The 21500-nt window shown below is 42.0% G+C and overlaps 1 protein-coding gene across 1 annotated transcript; it reads left to right on the top strand.

Moving 5' to 3' along the window:
- Positions 1-4530: 4530 nt before the first annotated feature.
- Positions 4531-12023, top strand: COMMD6 (COMM domain containing 6). Its single transcript, XM_063149444.1, has 7 exons — positions 4531-4588; positions 4788-4846; positions 5334-5399; positions 5529-5605; positions 6909-7077; positions 8156-8308; positions 9325-12023. Exons 1-7 carry the CDS (start codon positions 4540-4542, stop codon positions 9373-9375), a joined length of 624 nt encoding a protein of 207 aa, XP_063005514.1. The 5' UTR covers positions 4531-4539; the 3' UTR covers positions 9376-12023.
- The last annotated feature ends 9477 nt before the right edge of the window (positions 12024-21500 follow it).

Raw genomic sequence — 21500 nt, 5'->3', positions numbered from 1 at the left:
TGACCCGGGGCCGCGTCACCGCGCCGCGCCTCGCAGGGGGGGCGGGCGAAGGAGGAAACACCGCCCGGCGCCCGCCCGCACCGCTGCGCCGCTCCGCACTGATGGCCGGGACGGCGCGCTCGGCAGTGGCCGCCGTCCGTCCCCGGAGTGCTCCGGGCGGCGAGGCCCGGGAGATTCCCCCCTCCCCGCCCTCTTGGCTCCCCCGGCAATGGACTCTCCCAACAGGGCAACGGGTGGTTCCTCTCCCGCGCCGCCGCTGGGGCCTGCGGGGCGCGCTGCAGCCGCCGGGGGGCGCGGCCGCTCGGGGTCGGGGCATGGCAGGGGCCGGAGCCGGAGCTGGGCACGGCGGGGCCGCGGGAGCGCCCGCCGAGCGCCCCGGCAGCCCGGCCCCTCCGAAGCGGCCTCCAGCAGCTGAGCTGAACCGCTGCGGGAAGGCATAGGCAGCGTTCAGCGATATACGCTCGCCGGGGACGGGGCAGGCCACGGGGCGAGGCGGGACAAAGGGAGCCAGAGGAACTGCTGAGCAGCAGCGGCACTAAATTACCCCTCAGAATCACAGAATATTCTGAGTCAGAAGGGACCCACAGGGATCATGGAATCCAGCTCCCGGCCCTGCACAGGACGTCCCCACGAGTCACACCATGTGCCCGAGAGTATTGTCCAGACGATTCTTGCACGCTGCCAGGCTGGTGACCACGTCCCTGGGGAGCCTCTTCCACTGCCCAACTACCCCCTGGATGAAGAACCTTTGTCTGTTATCTAACCTAAACCTCCTCTGACACAACTTCAGGCCATTCCCCCAGGTCCTAGCACTGATTGCCAGAGAGAAAAGGTCAGTGCTTGCTCCCCTGGCTTCATCTTGCCTGAGAAGACCTCAGTGTAGCAGCGAGGACTTGGGTGGTGAGGTCCCCATACACCTTCCTGAAAATTACTGCAAGATGTGTTAAACACGATTAAAAAACATTTATCTTCTGTAGCTACAAATCCCATCATATTGGAAAAAAAAGGCTCCCAATATTATCAGTTCGATTGTGCCTGGGCCAGTCTGACCCTCGCTGCTGGGCCAAAGCAGCAACTGCGGTGTGTCACTGCAGAGATACCTTGGCTTGCTGGTGGTTGCAGCTGGGCACTGAACAAGTCCAGGCTTGTAAGGAACCCCGATACCTCAGGAGGATAGCTTCAGGCAATGGTGAAGAGAAAAAGGAGATGGATTCTGCTGGAGGGTTTAATGTCCAGAGGTTTATTCCATGGTTACAGAGGTCTGAACGTGAGGACCTGCTCCAACAGAAACTGGACCGCATGCTCTGATCACCTTTTTAAGCTCAGGGACAGGGGGAGGGGAGGCACAGGTGAGCCACCAACCAGGTGGGAGGGGCAGGGTCTCAGGGGAAGATGACACCCAGACAGGCCAATGACCCCTGGGCATAGGGGCATCCTTTGAACTTGACCAACCACATGATGCCTTGCGGGAATGTTAAGCCTGATTGACAGGACTCACTCAGCATGGGGGCAAGGGGGAAGGGAGAGACGTATAGGCACACCTGGGAAAGTGACCTGGAAGGCCAAAATGGGACAATACAGCGCACCACAACACCATCATACTTCCCATCCCATTAAACATGGCATTTCTTGGTGTTTTGGCTAAGATGAAGCACAATCTAAAACATATGTACAGTGTGATTACATTTCATATATGTACACATACCAGATTTAGTGTTAATGCCTTCTTTCAAGTTATTTCAGAAAGGCTAAAAGGAACACATCATGGCATTGGTGAGGGCACACCTCCAGTACTGTGTCCATTCTGGAATCCACAGTTCAGGAGGGACATTGAGGTGCTGGAGCGAATCCAGAGAACAGCAACAAAGCTGTTGAAGGGTCTGGAGAGCACATCCCATGAGGCTGGGCTTGCCTAACAGGGAATAAAAGGCGGCTCAGGGTGGGAGGGGACCTTATTACTCTTTACAGCTATTTGGAAAGAGATTGTAGACAGGTTGGGGTCAGCCTCTTTTTCACAGATAGGCTGACAAGCCAAAATCCATTCATATTTCACCAACTTCCAAATTAAAACATTTAATGCATATTTATTTGCCAATTAAAATAAACCAAAATATTTTAAAATTTTGGCAAATTATTTTGTAATTACCTAACCACCAAGATATTAAACTTCAGCTCCCATCTCCACATGTTGGAGATAGAAAGTAAGAAAGATAAGTACCATAATGAGTATTAGTCATAGTGCTAAGGGCACTACTGAGAGACTTAATGAAATTGTAATATAAAGTAATATGTAAAGTTCTCTAGATAACAAAGTATGTATTAAGAGTTTGGTACGTTAAGAACAAAGAGATTGTTAAGTCCTCAGCATCAGAGACAGATCTCAGTGATGCATACATTGCCAGTATTTTAACAACCATGAGATCGTAAAGACACAGACTGCTCAAAATCATTTGCACACTTAATTAGATACTTTAGAAGGGAGAGGCCAAGATCAGACAGGTCATAAATGTATAAAGCTCATAAAAACACGCCATGTTCCCTAATGATTAGTCTTTTTCTGAAATATATTACAGATTTTGATGCCTGAAAGATAGGCTGGAAATAAATCCCCACAGACCTATGTCTAATAGAGCAGGTATTTGTTTGTTGCAGTGCTGGTGGTGAGGGGGATTTCTCCACCTAACTCACCCACCTTTGTCAAGTGCTGGGGTGTATTTATGGCTTAGTGGCACTATGTCACTACAGCATCATCACATGCACGCCAGAATTAATTTACACAGTATGATCTCATGGTTATTAGATTGTTCTTTTGCACTGTGCTTGCGTCTCCCCAGTTTGAGGGTCGTCAGGGGTCTTTGCTTTGATGAAGGCTTCCAAGGTCTTCTTCACATCTGAACTTTTCAGCTTTGTCTTTGGAGCATGCACAGTTATGGTGTACCTTGGTCTGTCTAGTCTGAACTGGTCTAAATTCTTTTTTTTGTGGCTAATTGGCTTTGTAGTAGCCAATTTTTCATTAATGCTATACTTACCAATCTCTAAAGCTACTCACGTGGTGAGCTTTTTCTTCTTTTTCTTGTCTATTCAGCATCAAGCAACTAGTTGACCATATACTAGCATTACATTATTTTAAAAAAGCTATAATTCAGATTATATAGGCATATAAAAAGTCATTATTTAGGTTATATAGATATATCAGGTCATATAGATATATCAAGTTATATGGATATACAAAACGTCATGGTTTATGTTATATTGATATCTCATAACTCAAGCTATATAAGCACTTTGTAACTTTGATCTAAGTTATATAGGCATCAATTCTTTCATTAACACTTACTGAAAATGCATAGAGCTTAGTCAGCACTACTGTGGGACGAGTTATGGTTTACTACTGTCACAGCCTCAGAATTGATCTACTGAGATTATAACATTATTCTTTCTATATATATTAAAAAGGCTAAAAGCAAATGTAAAACTGATACTAGAGAAGTGTAAAAGTATTATTTTTATAAGGGAAACTGCTGAAGGGTTAGTGTTGCCTTAGTATTCCAGCCACAGTCCAAACTTCATTAACATCAGTATGAAACGCTTATTTAACATAGTACTGTTTGTAATTTTACAAAAGGTGGTTATTTCCCCATAAAGCTGAAGTTTACCTACACAAGTTTACCTATACATAGTTTACCTACACAAGTCACCCCCAAACCACACAGTTTATTTGAAGGCATATGGGCTGATTGCAGAGTCCACCTGTACAAAGCATGGTCATTCGGTACCAAGTGACCCCATGTGGAACACACACCCTGTATGGAACAGGCATCAGCTCCCCTGCCAGCACAGGCTGACGAAGCTGGAGCTGTTCGGCCCGGAGAGCAAAAGGTGGCGTGGAAATCTCATGGCAACCTTCCAGTGTCTGAAGGGGACATACATGGGACGGAGAGGGACTCTTCGTCAGGAAATGTAGTGACAGGGCGAGGGGGAATGCATAGGTACAAACTGAAAGTGGGGAAATTTAGGTTAGGTATTAGGAAGAAATTCTTTACTGCGAAGGAGATGAGGCACTGGAATATTTGCCCGGAGAGGTTGTGGATGTCCCATCCGTGACATGCTGGAGATCAGGTTGGATGGGATAACCTGGTCTAGTGGGAGGTGTCCCTACCTATGGCAGGGGATTTGGGCTGAATGATCTCTAGGGCCGCTTCCAACCGGTTAACATGCTATGGTTCTGTGATTTGCGTGCCTGCGCCTTTGACAACGAGCACCAAGAAAACCCTGTCAGCAAACCACTCTCAGCGCACACCGTGTAGCGCCAGCCGAGCGTGCCCGGCTCTCGGGGGGGGGTGCTGCCCTTCCCCACCCTCCCGCGGCCGCTCCGTGAGGGCGGGAGCGGCAGCAGCGCGGCGGGAGGAGCGCGTGCTCCCCGCGCCGCAGCCAATCAGCGCGGCGCCGCTGCCGCCGCCTCGCTCTGGGGACGCTGGGAGCCAATCAGCGCGGCGAGCGCCGTGTGCGGAAGCCGGGGCTCGGCGGGCGCGCGGCGCCATGGCCGGCGGCTCCGCGGGAGCGCTCGCGAGGGCGCTGGTGGCGCTGGGTGAGGGCGGCGGGAGCCGGGGAGGGGAGTGGGGGGCGAGGGCAGCCGCGGCTTTCTCTGGGGACATGTAAGTTAAAATTGACTGAGTTCAGTGACGGGAACGCGTGCGTGGTGGCCTAGGCATTCTTCAGGGAAAGATTGGATTTATTACTGTAACATTTTATTTATGTATTTGCTTCTGATCGCTGCTGTTTTTCAGATGGTGGTGGTGCAGCAGATAAGATTCGTTTAATACCTCAAGACTTTTTTGCAGAGCTGGTAAGTAGGGCGATAAATGGGATGGGGAAGGGCTTCTAGCACTCCAGGAAGCCTTTTTATTTAAGCTGTTTTAGGTTTTGTGTGATGCAGAGGGAACCTTGAATTGACTCATGAAACAGATCTGTCCTGCTAAGAGCAATGGGTTTGATTTAAATTTATGTTTATCACAGAAGACTTCTAAACATCTATTTTTGTCTGTCATTTAAATGCTATACCAAGGTAATTCGTCTAAAAAAACATTTAGCTTGTTTACTGTAGTGTGCACTTGAACAGTTAATATGAAACTGGTGTGTTAATTAGCAGTATGGTGTGTTAATTAGCAATAGTGAGGTAGAAACTAAAGTCTTGGTTTGTTTCGTTTTCTTTCCTTGGCTTTGATGGAATTTTAAAATCAGTTATTTCAATTACTTCAGTCTTTACTCTGCACTATACACTCTTTTTGTCCATTTTTGTATAAATTATGTCTTCAAACATGTTTTTTTCACAGTGTGAACAAATAATTCAGCATCTGAACCATAAGATCCCAGGTATAAATACAGCTGAATTGTGTCAGGTAAGTTGGCACACCAGCCCTTGGGAATTCCCAAGTTGATGTGGGGTTTCTTGTGTGTTTGTATATACAAAGATGCTTTTACTAATGCATTATTTATTATTTGTAATTATTTGAACATTCTGTTTTTAGAGAATTCAAACATCGGGGGTTGACATTAATATTGGTGACCTGGCAAAAGTAGCTAACACTCTTTCATTTCTATTTAGGTAAGCACAAAATAATTTACTTTTCACCATGTCTTTCCCTTCCATCACAACTTAATGGTGGTAGAGAAAATTATATCAAATGTCAGTATAAAATGAACTGATTTGGGAAAAAGGTAAAAGTTTGTAAGTCTCAGTACACAGAAAAGAGCACCTGGGCTTAGTCTGATTATTAAAAAGTGTAGTTACTTAATATATAGTATCACGTTTTGTAATTAAAAATAAAAAGAGGAAATGGTTCTGAGATGCCATCTGCAAGCTCTAGACCTAAGTGGCAAGATAGAGGAAGTTAAGCTCACTTTTAAAGCTAAGTCAGCTGGGCTTTTGACAATCCTGGAAAAAGCCAAAAGTCAGATGGGCTTTTGCTCATCCTGGAAAAAGTGTATTTTAAAAACTTCTTGTTTCTTGGAGATCAGAAATCGGCATTGGTGCTTTTTTGAAGGATACAGAGCTTAAAATATTGCATTCTGCCATGAGTTAAGTTTTTAGGGAGTATTTTTAGTTGATAAATGTTTCTATTTTTAGAAAGATAAAGTTTTCAAGATCTTGCTTGTCCTTTAAATATATAGTATCTAAATGTTTTATGTAACATTAATACAGATCAGGAAAATATCAGTAGAAATTTAATATACTACTTTTCCATCTGTAAAATAGAATATCTGAAGTTATATTCAACCATGCTACTTGGAGGACTAACTCACTTTCTCTTGTATTGATGCTTCTTTAGGAGGAGTGAACCTGCATGAGCAAACACAGAGAAGGATTTTTTGTGTACTTGTTTCTGTAGAGGAAATCAAGAGGCAGTTTTCCTTTAGACTGGCTGCCTTTTCAGTTGAAGGGTTCGTGGCATCATTTGACTCCCTTTAGTGTATCCATTATACTGTGACCTTGAAGTCCTTACTTTTGGTGGCGCTTCAATTCCACCTGCGTGTTTAATTAAATTGAGTTGTTTCTAAAATAACGATACTGATTAACTCTCTACACACACAGCCCTCACTGACTTCAGCCTTCCAGTTGGTGCAGCACTTGGAGGCGGTGATTATTTTTGGTTTGATGTTGGATGTTGTGCAAGCCCAGCAAGGCTAGGCCTCTGCTTATTAAGGCATATTAAGGTCTTGTTGTTTTCTGCACATGGATATAGAAGATCAATAAGGTTCTGGAAAAAAAGTAATCATGGGCTGCTGAATTGTTTTAAAGTACACATAAGGTAGAAATAAAAGCTGTCTCGTTGGGGTGAAATGAGGAATTGTATTACGGTGGTGGAGAATGAAATTGATGCAGAGGTCTCTGGATGTATCTGTTACAGCACAGCAGCCAGGAACAACCTCTCTACAGAGGAACTCGTCACCTCCTTGGGCAGTGGCGTCAGCACTCTGCCAAAACACGCGGTTCAGGTTATTCGGCACGTGTGGAACGAGCAGGGCAAAGCCATCGCTGTGTCAGAAGATGCAACAACTACGGCCACAGTGGGGCAGGTAACTAAAGGACAAAGAGCAGCAGAGCTGATGGTGAACGTTTCAGACATGTCAGTGTCTCACTGTGTGTGTTGTGTTGTGTTGTCAGGCAGGCAGAGGTAGATGGCTGCTGAAAGCTTTCCTACCTGTGTGCACAGTTACGTGTTGCCAAATACCTACTCAGTTAAAGCAGCATATACAATAAAGGTTGTCTGCGCGCTGAACAGTTTTCTGATATCATTGTTTGGATTATAAAGTCACATTTTCTGCCTTTTTAAAAATTCATGTTTTGTACTACTCTTAGGGAAGATGAATGGCAGTCAGTCTGGCAGACTATTCTATTAGCTCATTATGTAAATCTGTTTTAAGTGTAAATTGTTCTTTAAAGTTGTTAACACCACCACTTGACTGCTCATTTTTTGTCTCCCTTAAATTTAAATATTATTTTTAAAGGTACTTTATGTCAATTTCCAGCATCCCCTTTTTACTAGAAAAAGTAGCAATTTGTTTACATTTTAAGATTTTTTTTTTCTGACAGCAGTTTAAATGAGTATAGACTTAGGAAAGGAGAATCTTTTTCTGAGGCTTGATATAAACTTCTAAAGGCTTTTCTTCACAAAAGGCTAAAAATTACAACTTGCTTGTCTGAAATGTATCTGTTATGTACTTTGATTTATCTAAAACGTAGTTATTAAATGCCATAATTTTTCTCTGTTATTGCTATTCTGAATTACTTGGTTTAGACTTAGAAGTTTCTGATTTTGAAACTTCGAAAAAAAACCGTCAAAAATCTGATTGCCTGGTATACAAGCTGGGTGAACTCTGTGGCTTAAGCTCCTCTTACTAGAATTTTAAGAAGAGTGTACTTGCCTGTTGATTGTACTTGAATAAGGAGAACAGATAAAGTGAAATAACTTATTAAATTACTTATTTATTCACCATTAAAGGGAAGGGCAGATGATTTGTCGTCATAATAAAACCTGAATATTTATGTTTGTTTTCCATTTGGATAAGATCTCTAGATGTCCTGTATTGTCTGTGAATAGCAATGGTAGATCTCTGTCTGTGACACTGTTTCCAACGATTTTCATCTTTGTAGTTTGTAGATATGAAATGGAAGCTGGGAGTTGCGATGAGCTCTGACACCTGCAGGTCTCTGAAGTACCCCTATGTCACAGTGACACTAACAGTGGCAGACCCTTCAGGACAAATAACAGACAAATCTTTTGAAATGACGATCCCACAGTTCAAGGTCTGTTCTGAGTGTTACTTGAATGTTCAGTGTCCTGAAAACAGCAGTGCCATTGTTGGGAGGGTCAGCTGTGTACCCTGGTGCATCTGTTTGTGCTGCTTGTTTACTTGTACAGTCATGCAAACAGGAAGCATTAAATAACTGTTTAAAACACAGAATACTTACTTCATAGTATTTAGTTCTACCTCACTTAACTGAAAATGTCAATTGAGCAGTAATTGATCATTTCTCCTACAAATAAACTAACAAACAAAGACATAAAATCTTTTAGAGCTTGCCAGCTCTCCTTCTGCCATATTAAGAGTTCATAGAATGTTTTTGATCTACGGAACTGTTCCCCAGCCTCAAAATCTAAAACTTGGCTTAAGCCTAACAATTGTTAATGATTAGGAATGGAGAACAGTCTGCTTTATCATGACTGACTCTTAGTTGCTGTGTCTCCATCTATGAATGTATGTAACTTTAGTTTTGCATAACCATGGCCCTTGTATTGTCATTCCTGTTTAAAGGGTCAATACATCACCTAGAATATCATACCAACTTAAATAGATCCTTGGAATTTGATTAGCAGAAATTTGAGGATATTCTGAATTCTTGGGTGTTGTAAAATGTTGTATTTATTCTGGTTGAAGCCTGTTTGATAATTTGTTCTTTGGCTACTTCAGGAAATGAATGCTACATTTGAGAAGTCTGGTTTATTTCAGATGGGAGTAGAAACATTCATGTGAGAAAGGGTTTTTTTTTTTATTTTTATGGCATGAGAGCTACTTTTTATTTTTTTTCTTTTGTAGCACCTTTTCCTATTAATGCCATGCTAATAAGGCATCACCTTTTTAGGTTTCATAGTTAATGTGCTCAAATGCCAGCCAGCACACAGAAAGGAAAGCAGATATTTTCAAGCTGTACATTGAAAGTGAGAAATATGGACAGTATTTTTTTGTCTAACACACTAGTTCGAACTGCAGTTTGAGCTTTTCTTCAAGCAACTGAAATTTGTCCCAATTCTTGCTTTTTAGAACTTCGTCAGACAGTTCAAGGAAATGGCATCTGTTCTTGAAACAGTTTGAAGGGAACTTTTATTTCCAGTGACATGTTGGAGGAAGATCAAGTAAACTTTCCATTCTGCATAGGGAATAAAGTGCCATTGTTCAGCAAGGTATGTATCCTTGTCTTCTTGACAGGACTTGGTCAGCATCATCCTTGCATTGCTGTGAAGATTTCTGCGCTTTTGATTACTTGAAGTCAACTCTGCAGTGTTTGTGAGAACGTGTCCAGCTTTGCTCATCCTGGTAGACAAAAGATCAGGATGTGCAAGGAGAAGCATCTCTGTAGACTTCCTAATACCCACATAATAAACTACACACTAAATTCTGTGGTGCATAAAGACATCTGAAAATGTTGACTGGGAAGATACTGACAGAAGTATAAATCCCACATTAATGTTTTTATCTGTAAAATTAGGATGGACTTGGACTCAACAGTATTATCACATATAAGGAGAGTATAAAGTTACAGGCATTCAGCTACTCTTGAAGAACAGCATTGTTGGGTTTGCAGATCTGGCTTCCAGTCTTTTTAACTGGAGACTGTACTTGTCCTAACAGCTTGTTGATTTCAAATATTTATTTCCCACCACCTGGGCTTATAATGACTGAATTAATACATTAAGTTTTTTCAGAGACTTTTTCATTTCAAACTTCTCTGAAATGAAGCCTAGAGGCTAATTTTACTTAAAGGTAGAAAGGAAAATTAACTCAAAAGTATTTTAATGGGTTTTGGGTTTTTTTTCATTTAATCCGTTGTTAATCTGTGGCATTCTCCTTGATGTTTTGGTCTAAAGTCTTCTTTCTAATGAAATTAAAATACTGATTTAGTTACCTCACTTCAACCTCTGAACTAGAAAAGTCAAGAGAAAACCTGAAAATTCTGTCTGGAGAGATAGCCAAGCACATCAGAGAAAGGACCACACTAAAAGATTTCTCTGGGTGTTGCACTGTAACAAGCAGCCACTGGACTGTGTTCTGCATGTTGCCCTAAGAAGGTGTCCTGACCAACAAAACTTTGACTTTGATGTTGAAAATGGGGGCATTTCTAAAGGGGAGTGATTAATCCAATGCGCTTGCATGCTCGCCCCTTAATTTTTTTTCCTTGAATATTCCAGAAAACAAAACACACTGCAAATATTGTGGGATGTGATGAAAGCAATACTGTTGCATCTCCAGGTGTGTTGGTGGTATACTAGAACAAGTAAATCTAGAGAGAGCTAATTCACACTGATATGCAGATTGAAGTTTCTGCTTCAACTTCAGGCTGGCAGGGACTCCCCAGCTTTGCTGGGACAGCTCCTCAAATTATTTCAGGCCCACTTAAAATGTGAACATCTACTCTACATTTACTTTCTAAGTCAAATCTGTTTTCTAAATTAACATTTTTAAGAGCTGGATGAAAGTCATTGAGACAGGTTATGCCTGCCTTTTTGTGCTATGAAAATAAAGTGCAGCACATTGTGTGTGCTGCATTTGCTACAATCCTTTCAGGAATGCCCCTATTTTAGGCATTGTGCATGATGCATATAAACAGTACTTGGAATTTATTAGAAGCCCAGATAAGTGAAACAGTGTTGGCTTTGACAAAAGTTTTTGGCCATGTCCATGGATCTGGATAATACTTTGTTTATGCTGGTTGAAGTCTGAGGTGTCTGCTTTGTGGCTAGGGAGTGCAGATCGCTCATTTCTGGGGTCCTGGTACAGTGTCACAAAATGCTCTTGGGAACACACTTCCCCTTTGCCTCTTCCCTTGTCTCTCTGTAAGGCTCAGGGCTGAAGGATAGAGCAAACAAATGTGTATGGAAAAGTGATGTGAGCAGCTGATTTCTTTTGTTGTTGTTTTTTACTTTGCAGAAGTTGGAGTGTAAGGCTGCTATAACTGGAAAACATTGTCATGCTTTGGCCTAGTGAATTAATTGTTTTACATCAATGCAAGAGTTCCAGAAAAAAATAAGGTTGTCTTTTTTTAGTAAAGCTGGAGCCTTACAAATAACTTCCTCTGTGTTCTAATGCACATAAATTCTTCATATAGCTGGAAATATTTGTGCCTTCATTGGAGCTGCATGGAAAAAAAGATTTAATTAATCATGTCTTAACAATTCAGTAGATGTTGGAAGGTAATGAGGAAACACCCAATTAGCAGTTTTGCTTGCTCCATCAGTGAGGGGAGAAAGTTGTCAGCCTTTGTAAAGACTTTTATTTTGTCAAGTCAGATATTCTAGAAGTATTGATGAATATTTTTTTAAATGTCCCTGAATTCCAGCATGTTGTAATTCTGGCTGGAAGATGCTTGGACATGTATACTATACTAGTTTACTGTCTTGAGAATTTTCAGAGGAGTTACGATTTAAAGTTGGCTGTGTACTCAAACCTTTGAAATGTGTCCTGATCACTATCAGCAGGAGTTCCTCTACTGAGTAATGGAAGAATTAAGTATTTTGTTAAAAGGAAACCAAACAAAAAACTTGAGTTTTAAGGGTAGCAATACTAATACGTCCAAACAAGCTGGTGATTTGTTTGTCTATATGTGCAGAAACCAGATCTTTTCAAAGAAAATCAGGAGTCCTTATGTGTTCCTTATTCTAATTGTTGATTAATAAAAATTGTATAACATGAATATTTTTGTAAGTCCACAGACAGTGATTAAACATGTAGGTAATAACAACAAAGCTTGTCTGTGTTTTGTTTTAAGCCTACTGCATGGAAGTTTGTCTAGCAGATACTGCAATGAGTAAAGTTCAGGACTCAACAGTGACTAAATTTCTTTCCTTATTAAATTAGGATGAAGATCAGACATATGCAGTCTTTCTCTGTGATGAGCTACCAAGGAGTTAATGGGTAACTGCAGGCTGCAAGGACTCTTTGTATCAATTACTGAAAGCTAGACAAAATGTTGTATTGAACCAGGAAGAGGCAGAGGACATGTGAGATAAATGAAATTTTGCAGGAAATTACATTCAAGTGATTTTTTCCTTAGCTGTATTTAGGAGACAAGTAAACATTTTATTTTTTTCAACATTTGCTTAGAACAGAGCAGAAGGAAGGAAGGAGGGGGGTGGTGTCTTGCACAGTCAACAAATTCAGAGGAGGGAATAATGAAGGAATGTCCTAGCCCTGACTGTTGTCTTCGTTACTTGACTTTTTTTTTTTCCATACAGTTCAAACACACCAGCACACTTGCAAAAAGCTATTTTGTAGAAAGCTCCACAGGAGGAGTGCACAAATGGCTGGACTACGTCTGTGCATTAGTGGTTTTTATATTTAGCTTCTGCACACTTAGGCCAAGTAAAAGCGTGTCTCTGCTTCCATAAAATTGTACTGCCTTTCTTAAACCACATTTTGAAGGTATGTGACCTTCCTGTTCATTGTGAGCCCACCCCGTTTATTTTTTACCTTCCCTCTTATAAGCCTTTGCACTCTATTTGAGCACATGAAGACACATTGCCTTGGATGAATTGAAAACAAAGGTAGAGAGGTGATAAACTGGGGGAAAAATGTTTCTTTTTCCTGTTTGCCCTGTTTGAATGTATTATTGCCCTGTTTGAATGTATTATTATCCTCTTGGCTGTAGGTGTAATGAGAGGGTAATTTCCACTCCTTTGCAGAGGCATGCAGGGTGGTTCTGTTAAGACCTTGTAGGTACTAGAATAACTCAAAAATGTGTTGTGAGTCAATTGATCTACCTGCAGAGAAAAAAAATGCCATATCTCTGAAGAACCTCGACTAACGGCTGGGGACTGTGGGGGGGAAACACTTAAAACTGAGCAGTCTCTGTCCCCTCCAAGATTCTGTGGTTGCTCATGGTAGAGCTCCTTTCCCAGATGGATTCTTACTACAGTTACATACCTGCTGGCTGGGCTGATGACTTGCCAGGCATTCGCTTCATTTGGAAGCTGAATTGGTGCAGGTCAGTACCTGACCCGAGTGCCTTGACCTCAGCTTGCCTGGTATGCTCTAGCAGTGCTTCCTTCCTGAGGCTCACCCAGCTCATTACTGGATTTGCTTGTCACTGTGAAATTTTGGCCAAATATTTCCTGTACTTTTGCTTTTTTTGCACGGTGGCCACACTCACTCATACAGATCTGCTCTTGGCTCTTGAGTGTACAAGGTGCTGTGGTTTAACCCCGCCTGGCAGCCAAGCCCCCCACAGCTGCTGGCTCAGTCCTGCTGGGGGATAACAGGGTAATCAGAAGGGTAAAAGTGAGAAAACTCATGGGTGGAGATAAAGACAGTTCAGTAGGTAAAGCAGAAGCTGCACAGGCAAGCAGAGCAGACCAAGGAATTCATTCCCCACTTGCCAAGGACAGGCAGGTGTTCAGCCATCCCCAGGGACGCAGGGTCTCATCCTGTGTAGTGCTTACTTGGGAGGACAAACACCATCACTCCAACTGTTCCCCCCAGTTTATAGACTGAGCATGATGTCCTATGGTAGTGGATGTCCCTTGGGTCAGTTGGGACCAGCTGTCCCAGCTGTCCCCTCCCAAGTACTCATGCATCCCCAGCTCCTTCAGTGGTGGGGTGGTGTGAGTAGCAGAAAAGGTCTTGGCTCTCTGTAAGAGCTGCTCAGCAACAAAAACCCCATCTCTGTTGTTATTAACAGTGTTTCCAGCACAAATCCAAACCAGCCCTTACTAGCTCCTGTGGAGAAAAGGAATTATTCCCTAGCCAATAGGAGCACATGAGTCAGAAGGATGGTACTCTGCATTCCTCATACTCAGTCCTGGATGCTTGGAAAGACTTCCTGATTCTTGTTTCCAAGGCTTTTCTGGGAGAAGGTAGAGAGATGACCTGGCATTTAGTTGAGTTACTGGGAAATGTCTCTTAATTATGTATGAGTTTGTGTCACTGAGAAAATAAGGAAGCTGAGATGGCTGATCTTCTCCATGAAGGAAGGCTAATTTTAGTATTTTCCCTGAACTGCATTTACCTGCTATGGCTAATGACAAAGCTGCCCTGGTTCAAGAACCCTTTGTGTAAGTACTATAGTTTCCAAATACTGTCAGCGTTTACATTACAAATATTGTTATGTTTATATAAATTGGAAATTTCAATATTAGTTTTGCACTTCACATAATGAGCTTTGGAAAAGTAAGGAAAATTTATTATTTCATACAGTAAGTCTCTGTGCTAGATAATAATTCCAGAGGATTTGTCCCAGCATCAGTCACCAGGTGGCAGTGCCCCATACAGTCCTGCCTCACAGCAATCCTTTGACACCCTGTCTGGCTTAAGGGTGCTTATAGGATGAGGACCTCTGGCTTCTTCCCCTCTGTAGTTTGATCTGGAACTATAAATTCATGTCACCATAACCTCCATCCCACTTCTTACATTATAGGGAAACTAACTAACTTATTTTTTTAATTATTATCGAAATGAACACAAAGATTTCCAGTTACATAAACAACATTCAGCATTTTAATGGTAACAGAATACACACCATACACTGCATATTTGCAGCAGTTTAAATCTGTAACTTAATTATACTAACATTTCTGCATTATGACTTGGTCTTCAAATAGTATCATATTGCATTTGGGGCCTGTTCTCATTTTACTCTTTTCCCTGTTTATACATCTGTCAAGGAGATTTTTCTAGATCTGTATCTTGATAATAGAAAAAGTATTTGCATTTGTCTGTGCAAGGTTTTCATGCTGTTTGACCACTCTAAAATTCTTCCATATTCTGTTATGCAATCTAGTTATCAGTGTATTTGTGCCACATTTAGGAATACCACTGAAAGTGGCCTGGGTGCTGAATTCCACTATGAATTACCTCTGAATCTGAAAAGTCATTTTCAGATGTTCTTGGTATTATTGAAGCTGAAAAGAATTTTTCTGTTCCCCGTGAATGTCATCGCAGCTGAGCCTTTGTCAGTTTACAGGTGTTTGTTAAAAAAAATATTCATCTGAGAGCTTGCCCAAATTAAAGCAAGACAGGCTTCCTTCCCAGTGATGCTGCTGAGCAGGGAAGTCCTGGATGCTGCAGCCAGACATGAAGCTTGAGAATGGTGCTGAAGTTTACATTAAAATGAGGACTGTAACGCATGTCTGGCATGAATCACTGGTGTGCTGTGCCACGCTGCTTCTCACAGTTGGGAGTGGGGGGAGATGAGAGATACTCAGCAGCCAACTGAGTCAAGACAACAGATGTTGATTTACCTAGGAGAGAGTCAAGGACGGTGAGAAAGAGGATTAAGGAGTTCCCATCTGTTCTTTTTTTTCATGTTTGCAGCTACACTGGCACCATTCTTGGTATTGTGTAGGGCCTACTGGTGCCCTGCTGTTCATGCTAAGTTGTACCTTCTCTTACCACACATACAGTACCAAGTGCAGAAGCTGCAATAATACTTGAATACACTTGAAATCATAATGGTATTTGCATTTTCCTCTTGAAGAGACATAATTTGTGCCCTTTGGAGTATTGTTGCCTTTCAAAGCATCCTCTCTTCTGTGTTATTTCTGCACTCTAGTCCAGATTCACAAACCTTTCTAGCCTGTGGTTCATCCTTTGTAATAATATATTTGTGACATAATATCAATGTGTTCTTTTTAACTTTGGCAATGACAAGAAATTCTGTTTTAGTTTCCATTGCTAGAGGACTGGAGCAGACCAGGATCCCTTCCCAATCACAAATGAGGTAGATGTAATAGGCACTGTTAGGAGAGAAGTAGACTCCAGTGGTCACAGTACTTCATCTCTTCTTCCTCCTTTTTTGTATGTTACTGTTACTGCAGTGGCTGGGGAATAGTAGAGAAGTAAATGGCTCATTTTTTACAAAAGAAATAGTAGGGAATATGGAAGTTCTTGTTGCAGAAGTTGCTCTATCTCCTGCAGTAACTAGCTTTGCAGCTGATCTGAGCTGCTGACAGCTACCAAACTCAGTATTACCTCAACAACAGACATTCTGGTAAGCTGATGTGATGCAGTTTTGGGGGGCAGGAGACCTATTAAAAAAACCCAAAACCAAAAACTCCAACAAATTTCAAATACTTGTGCATGGAAAGATGCTGTGATCACGTAGGACTCCAGATTAAAACTTAGTTTTAAATAAAATGTGTTGTGGTTCTTCACTGGATTCAAAGTCTGCTGTGCTGGAAAGTTTCATGGGATGATTATGATATGAAAAAATGACTTAAGTAAAAATCTTTCCCCAGTCAAATTTCTCTTTGAAGAGAAGTATAATAATTGAATGAATGCTTTCTCTTAATCAGTGCTACATTAAATTGAATAACAATACACTGAACACAGACATAAAATGGGCCAGGTTGCTTTAAGTTCTAGAGATGTTTTTTAAATTTCTAGCTAGGGATTATTCTCTTATGAAGTTTGTTCATTCCAGTTCCGCTAAATCTGTTTTGGAGTGGGTCTTGTTGGCAGAACAAATTCAGTCTGTCATTTTGATCAAAAACGATTAGTGCCATTTAAGAAGTAAACACTAAAACCAACTCACCTCTAATCAGATTAATTTTTCATCATTTTTTATTGTTTAAAAATTGCAGCAATTGTCCTCTGCTATTGACATATCTCTGCAAGACCAATATGTCTTATTCAAAACTTTTGCATTACATTTCAAGCTATTGTAATCTTTATACATCCTGCAAAATATACAATTTTCATTATTTCTAGTGAAGTTTTTTATGTACTTTAAAAGAAGAGGCACCAGAGTTTGTCCAGCAGCTAAAGCTTAAAGCCCTGGTAATATGTCCAGTCTACTGAACTTTCTACTACTTCAACTGTATTTCCAGAAGTTATTTCATTACAGTCATCAAATAAGACCAGGTAGTTTAAATTAATTAAATAGTTTTTAAAATAAAAATGCTTATATCTCAGATCTGAAAAAAAAGGTGATCTGAAAGTAAAATAAAAATATGACTAGTTTAAACTAAACCAATAAAGTAAATATGGAAATGGACCTTGAATTCCCAGACAGTTAAGTGAGCTCATTCTTAGAAAAGCAATTGAATCAGAAGCAATTCTAGCTTCAGGGCATATTACTGAAATAATAGTCCAAGGTGACTGAAGTTATGCATAAATTATGGGATTGTAAAGTCAAGCCTACAGCTCCTCTAATAACTTAATATTTTTTCTGCAATTAAAATTGTGGCTAGAAAGCTTAAGGGGATGGATAATTACTAGCAATTAACAGTCTGATCATGTGAGGTGCTGAGGTCTCTTTGCTGCTTAAGAAGTTACTGAGAGCTGTGGTTGCTTACCATTTTGCAGGTCTAAATCCTTTAACACTGAGTATGAACTGCAGACCCAGATATGACCTATGAAATGGCTGCTGTGGTGCCATGTGCAGAAAAAGCATGTATTAGCAAGGTATGGTCTTAGAGAAATAAACACACTTCCTCTAATAAACAGAAAGAAAATACATTCTCTGTTCTATTTGGAAAAATAACCTTTACATGTAGTACTCCACTGACAAGCATATCAAGCATATCAAATCCAAAATGTTCAGAGGCACTTAACAGTTAGTTACCTTTATTTGTGTTTGGACGCTTCAGTAATATCCCTTACTTTAAGAGGTTTTGCATCTTATGTCTATGTTTGGAACAAAAAACAATGGCAATCAACAATTCAAAAAAGTCTGATTGGGTCTGTGGCTGGTTTCACTTGCAGCACATGCTGTGGCAATTATTGCCCATAGTACTTTATGGACTTCATATCTTCCAATAGAGTGCTCCCTTTGGATTTTACAATTGTTTCAAGGAGCTTGGCCAAAGCTAATGCTAATGAAAATAATAATAAAGGAATTGTTAAAAAAACTGTGGCTCCTCACCAGTGACTTCATCTGTCGTGTCTTTGGCATGGGTACTGCATTTACACTTCTGTCTGGGATGATCTGGGTGTTCTTTCATCAAGAACAGACATGTATTTTCAAAGCTCTGTGGATAAGGACTGTGGAAAGTTGCTTTCTTCTCTGTCCCAAAGTTTTTGATTCCCATTAACTGTGCTATAAGGATTATATATTTTATGCTAATTCCTAACTACCTTGTGCAAATAATTATAGAAAGGTACTTTTGTTACCATTATAGTTTAAACACTAGAAATTACATGAGAGGCATGTCTGATGTCATGGACTAAGGAGCACTGTTCTCAATATGAGAGAAATTGGAATCTTTAACTTAAAGGTACACGAAATCTTACAACTGAAAAGAAATGAGAAGAGGGGACCAACTTTAAGAAGAAAAGTTACATAACAAAAGAAATTACTTCCTACTGAAACACTGTTAATGAGGTGAGAGGATAAAAAATGTTAGGCAGATTAAAGGATAAGAAATGATGAAGTAAATGGATAAAAGTAATGGACAGCTAAAAGGGATTACTACGAAGAATCGATTCATAGAGACATAAATAGCTGAAGCAAAAAGAAAGCAAGAAAACTTTGGATGAACATCTGAGAATTCGAAGGTACTTAAAATATTAGTGGTAGCATTTATATAAATTAATTTCATCTTCTAAGGGATTTGTATAAAGAATTCAGTAATAAAAATAAAGTCAAAATAACCAGATATCATACCATATTATGCAAATCGCCCAACAGAAGGAAAAAGCAAATAGCTTTACAAAATAAGCACAGCGGTGACAATTGCAGAGCTTCACATTCATTTTTCACATTTTAGAATTTAATTTCTACCTGATAATTTGCAGTAATTGAACTGCATCCTTATCAGCTGAAAATACATCTCTGTAACATCTTCAAGGGAAGATTTCTTGTTCCATTTGTATGATGCGAGAACATCAAGGCACCTGTAATAGCTTAAAAGATTTTTTTTTTGCTATTTTAAGGTGTTTACATGATTGTCTCCAAGTTTCCTGATTATTATTCATTTATTGCCATAGCACCTAAAAGCCTAGGTGGCTATCCACAAACTGGTTTTGGTAGTTCACATACAAACATAAACCAGAAGGGATCTAGTAGTCCCAGAGATGGTGCTGGTGTTACTGCAGCTGTTCAGTATGTTGCAGCCTCCCCCTTAGGCTGCTTCATTGGAGTCATTTAATGATTATCCCATCTGAAGCAATTGCAGAAGGATGTGTGAGGGGGTTCTGCCGCTGTTCTAGGGTAAGCTCAGTGTTCAGTTCACTTCCCAGGTAGGTTAAATCGGTGTTTGTGCTCAAGTGACTGAGCTGCAGCTTCACGCTCGAGATGAATGGTCTAGCCAAGCGCAGCCCGAAGGGGCGAGCAGCCTCGCTGCTCCCTTCACCCCGAGCCGTCATTCCCGCTCCCTTTGTGCCAGCCGCGCTCTCTCTACGAGCGCTGTCACTTCAATTACAGGCGGTCACAGAACCGAACTGGCAGAAAAGGAGCAGCTCACTGCAGCATTAAACCCGTGCCAGCACTGCCAGAAAGCAAATAGCTCTTCTTCCAGGTGCGCTGGTGAGAGGCTCACAAATTGTCATTCTGCAATGCTGGTGCACAAAATCTTAAATACCATTCCCAGCCAAAGGATTAATACTAACTGCGGAGTAAGGGAGAAGAAATTTTTTAGGTTTGTGATCCACAAAGTTTGGCCATCATACGTCTAACTACCCTGGTTGTAAAATCTACTGCACAACAATGTAGTTCAGATGATCAAGTATGAAAACAGTCAGTTTGGGAAAGCAAGTCCAGTCTGGCTTTGACTTGTACCACTGCAGTACATATTAAAGATGCTTCATATTCATATGAACATATTCAGCCTGCAGAAGACTTTTTGCATTAACTCCTCTCATGGCATCCTACAACCCTTAAGGGACATTGTAGGATGTCCCTTAAGGGTTGTAGGATGCCATGAGAAAATATATATTTGAGGTCTTACCAAACAACAATATTAAATTAAAAATTACAACCGATAAACCAGAATGCATAAACTAGAAGGGTAAACTGAAAAAAAAAAAAAAAAAAAAAAAAAAAAAAAAAAAAAAGAGAGAGAGAGCAAAATTGTTTGCTCAGGAAATTAGCAGAGTGGTTTGTAATAGTATGAAAATACTGCAAATGCGACAGTTTTTGTCAGTTCAGACTACTGTGGGCTGTGACCTGAGCGCTACATGACCCTTCTCTGCACAAATAATCATGCAGTCTCAAATTACACAGAGCAGCTCTTCAGCTCAAGCTGCAGATTTTTTTTATTTGTAGGCAGGGTTAAAACGGTGGCCATAACAACGTGTACTGGGAGTTACCACCGCTGCTGCTACAGATTGGAACAGGGGGACAGTCGCTACAATTGGCAATTACCGAAAGGATACGGATGCTGTACGGCTGGCAAAGCCTTGTCCAGCTACTTTCTCAGTTGGAGGAGGCTAGTTACTAACATATACAGCATGTGGCGGATTTGTCGTTGACAAGAGATGTTATCGCGATAGCGACGAGGAAAACTCCCCCCGATTAAAAGCTCAAGGAGGAAACAAGCTTAGGGGAAAAAAAAAAAAGAGAGTTAAAATCAGCCGTAATGAAACTCTTGACTCAGCAGCACGCGGCGGGAGGCTGCCGTAGGCACGGCCGCGGCGCGGCTGCTTCTCCTCGCAGGGGAGAACCAGCCGGGGCACAGGAGGCTGTGGGAGCGAAGCTGCCGCAGGCAGGAGGTGCCCCGGGACTCCGCTCCTTGCCGAGACCCTTCTCCCCAGCGACTCCTGACTCATCTGAATCAAAACCAACTCAGACAGCGCTCGGGAGCTTCTGCGAACGGGGCGGGGAGGCGGGCCCGGCAGCCTCCCCACCTCCTCCTCTCCGCCGTTCGGCGACCTTCCTCCCCGTGCGGATCTCCTCCTCCTGCCTCTCCCTTCACGGCCAGCCACGCTGCGAGCCGCAGGCAGAGCCCAGCGTCCGCGGCAGCAGGGAGGCCGGCAGCACTGGGCAGAACCGGGAGCGGAGCGCACGTTGCGTTTTCCTTTGGGGCCCGGCTTGGCGGGGCCGTCCCGCCCCTGAGCCGGGGGGGGCCAGGTCTCGGAGCCCGCTCGGGGCGTAGCCCCGCCGCTCCGCCCCGGGGCGTTGAGGAGGAGGAGTGGGGTGTCTCGGCCGTCCTTCCCCGCCCCGCGGGCTGACCCCGCGCGGGCAGGCAGGAGGCGGCGCGGCGGCGGGGACGTGCCCGGCGGGATGCGCGTTTAGCGGCGGCCCCGGCCGAGCGCAGGCCCCGCTGGCTGCACCTGGCGCCGGGGGAAGC

The sequence above is a fragment of the Melospiza melodia genome, chromosome 2, assembly GCF_035770615.1.
Source record: "Melospiza melodia melodia isolate bMelMel2 chromosome 2, bMelMel2.pri, whole genome shotgun sequence".
NCBI classification, from domain to species: domain Eukaryota; kingdom Metazoa; phylum Chordata; class Aves; order Passeriformes; family Passerellidae; genus Melospiza; species Melospiza melodia.
The sequence above is the reverse complement of the archived record's forward strand: the minus strand, read 5'-3'. Positions and strand labels throughout refer to the sequence as shown.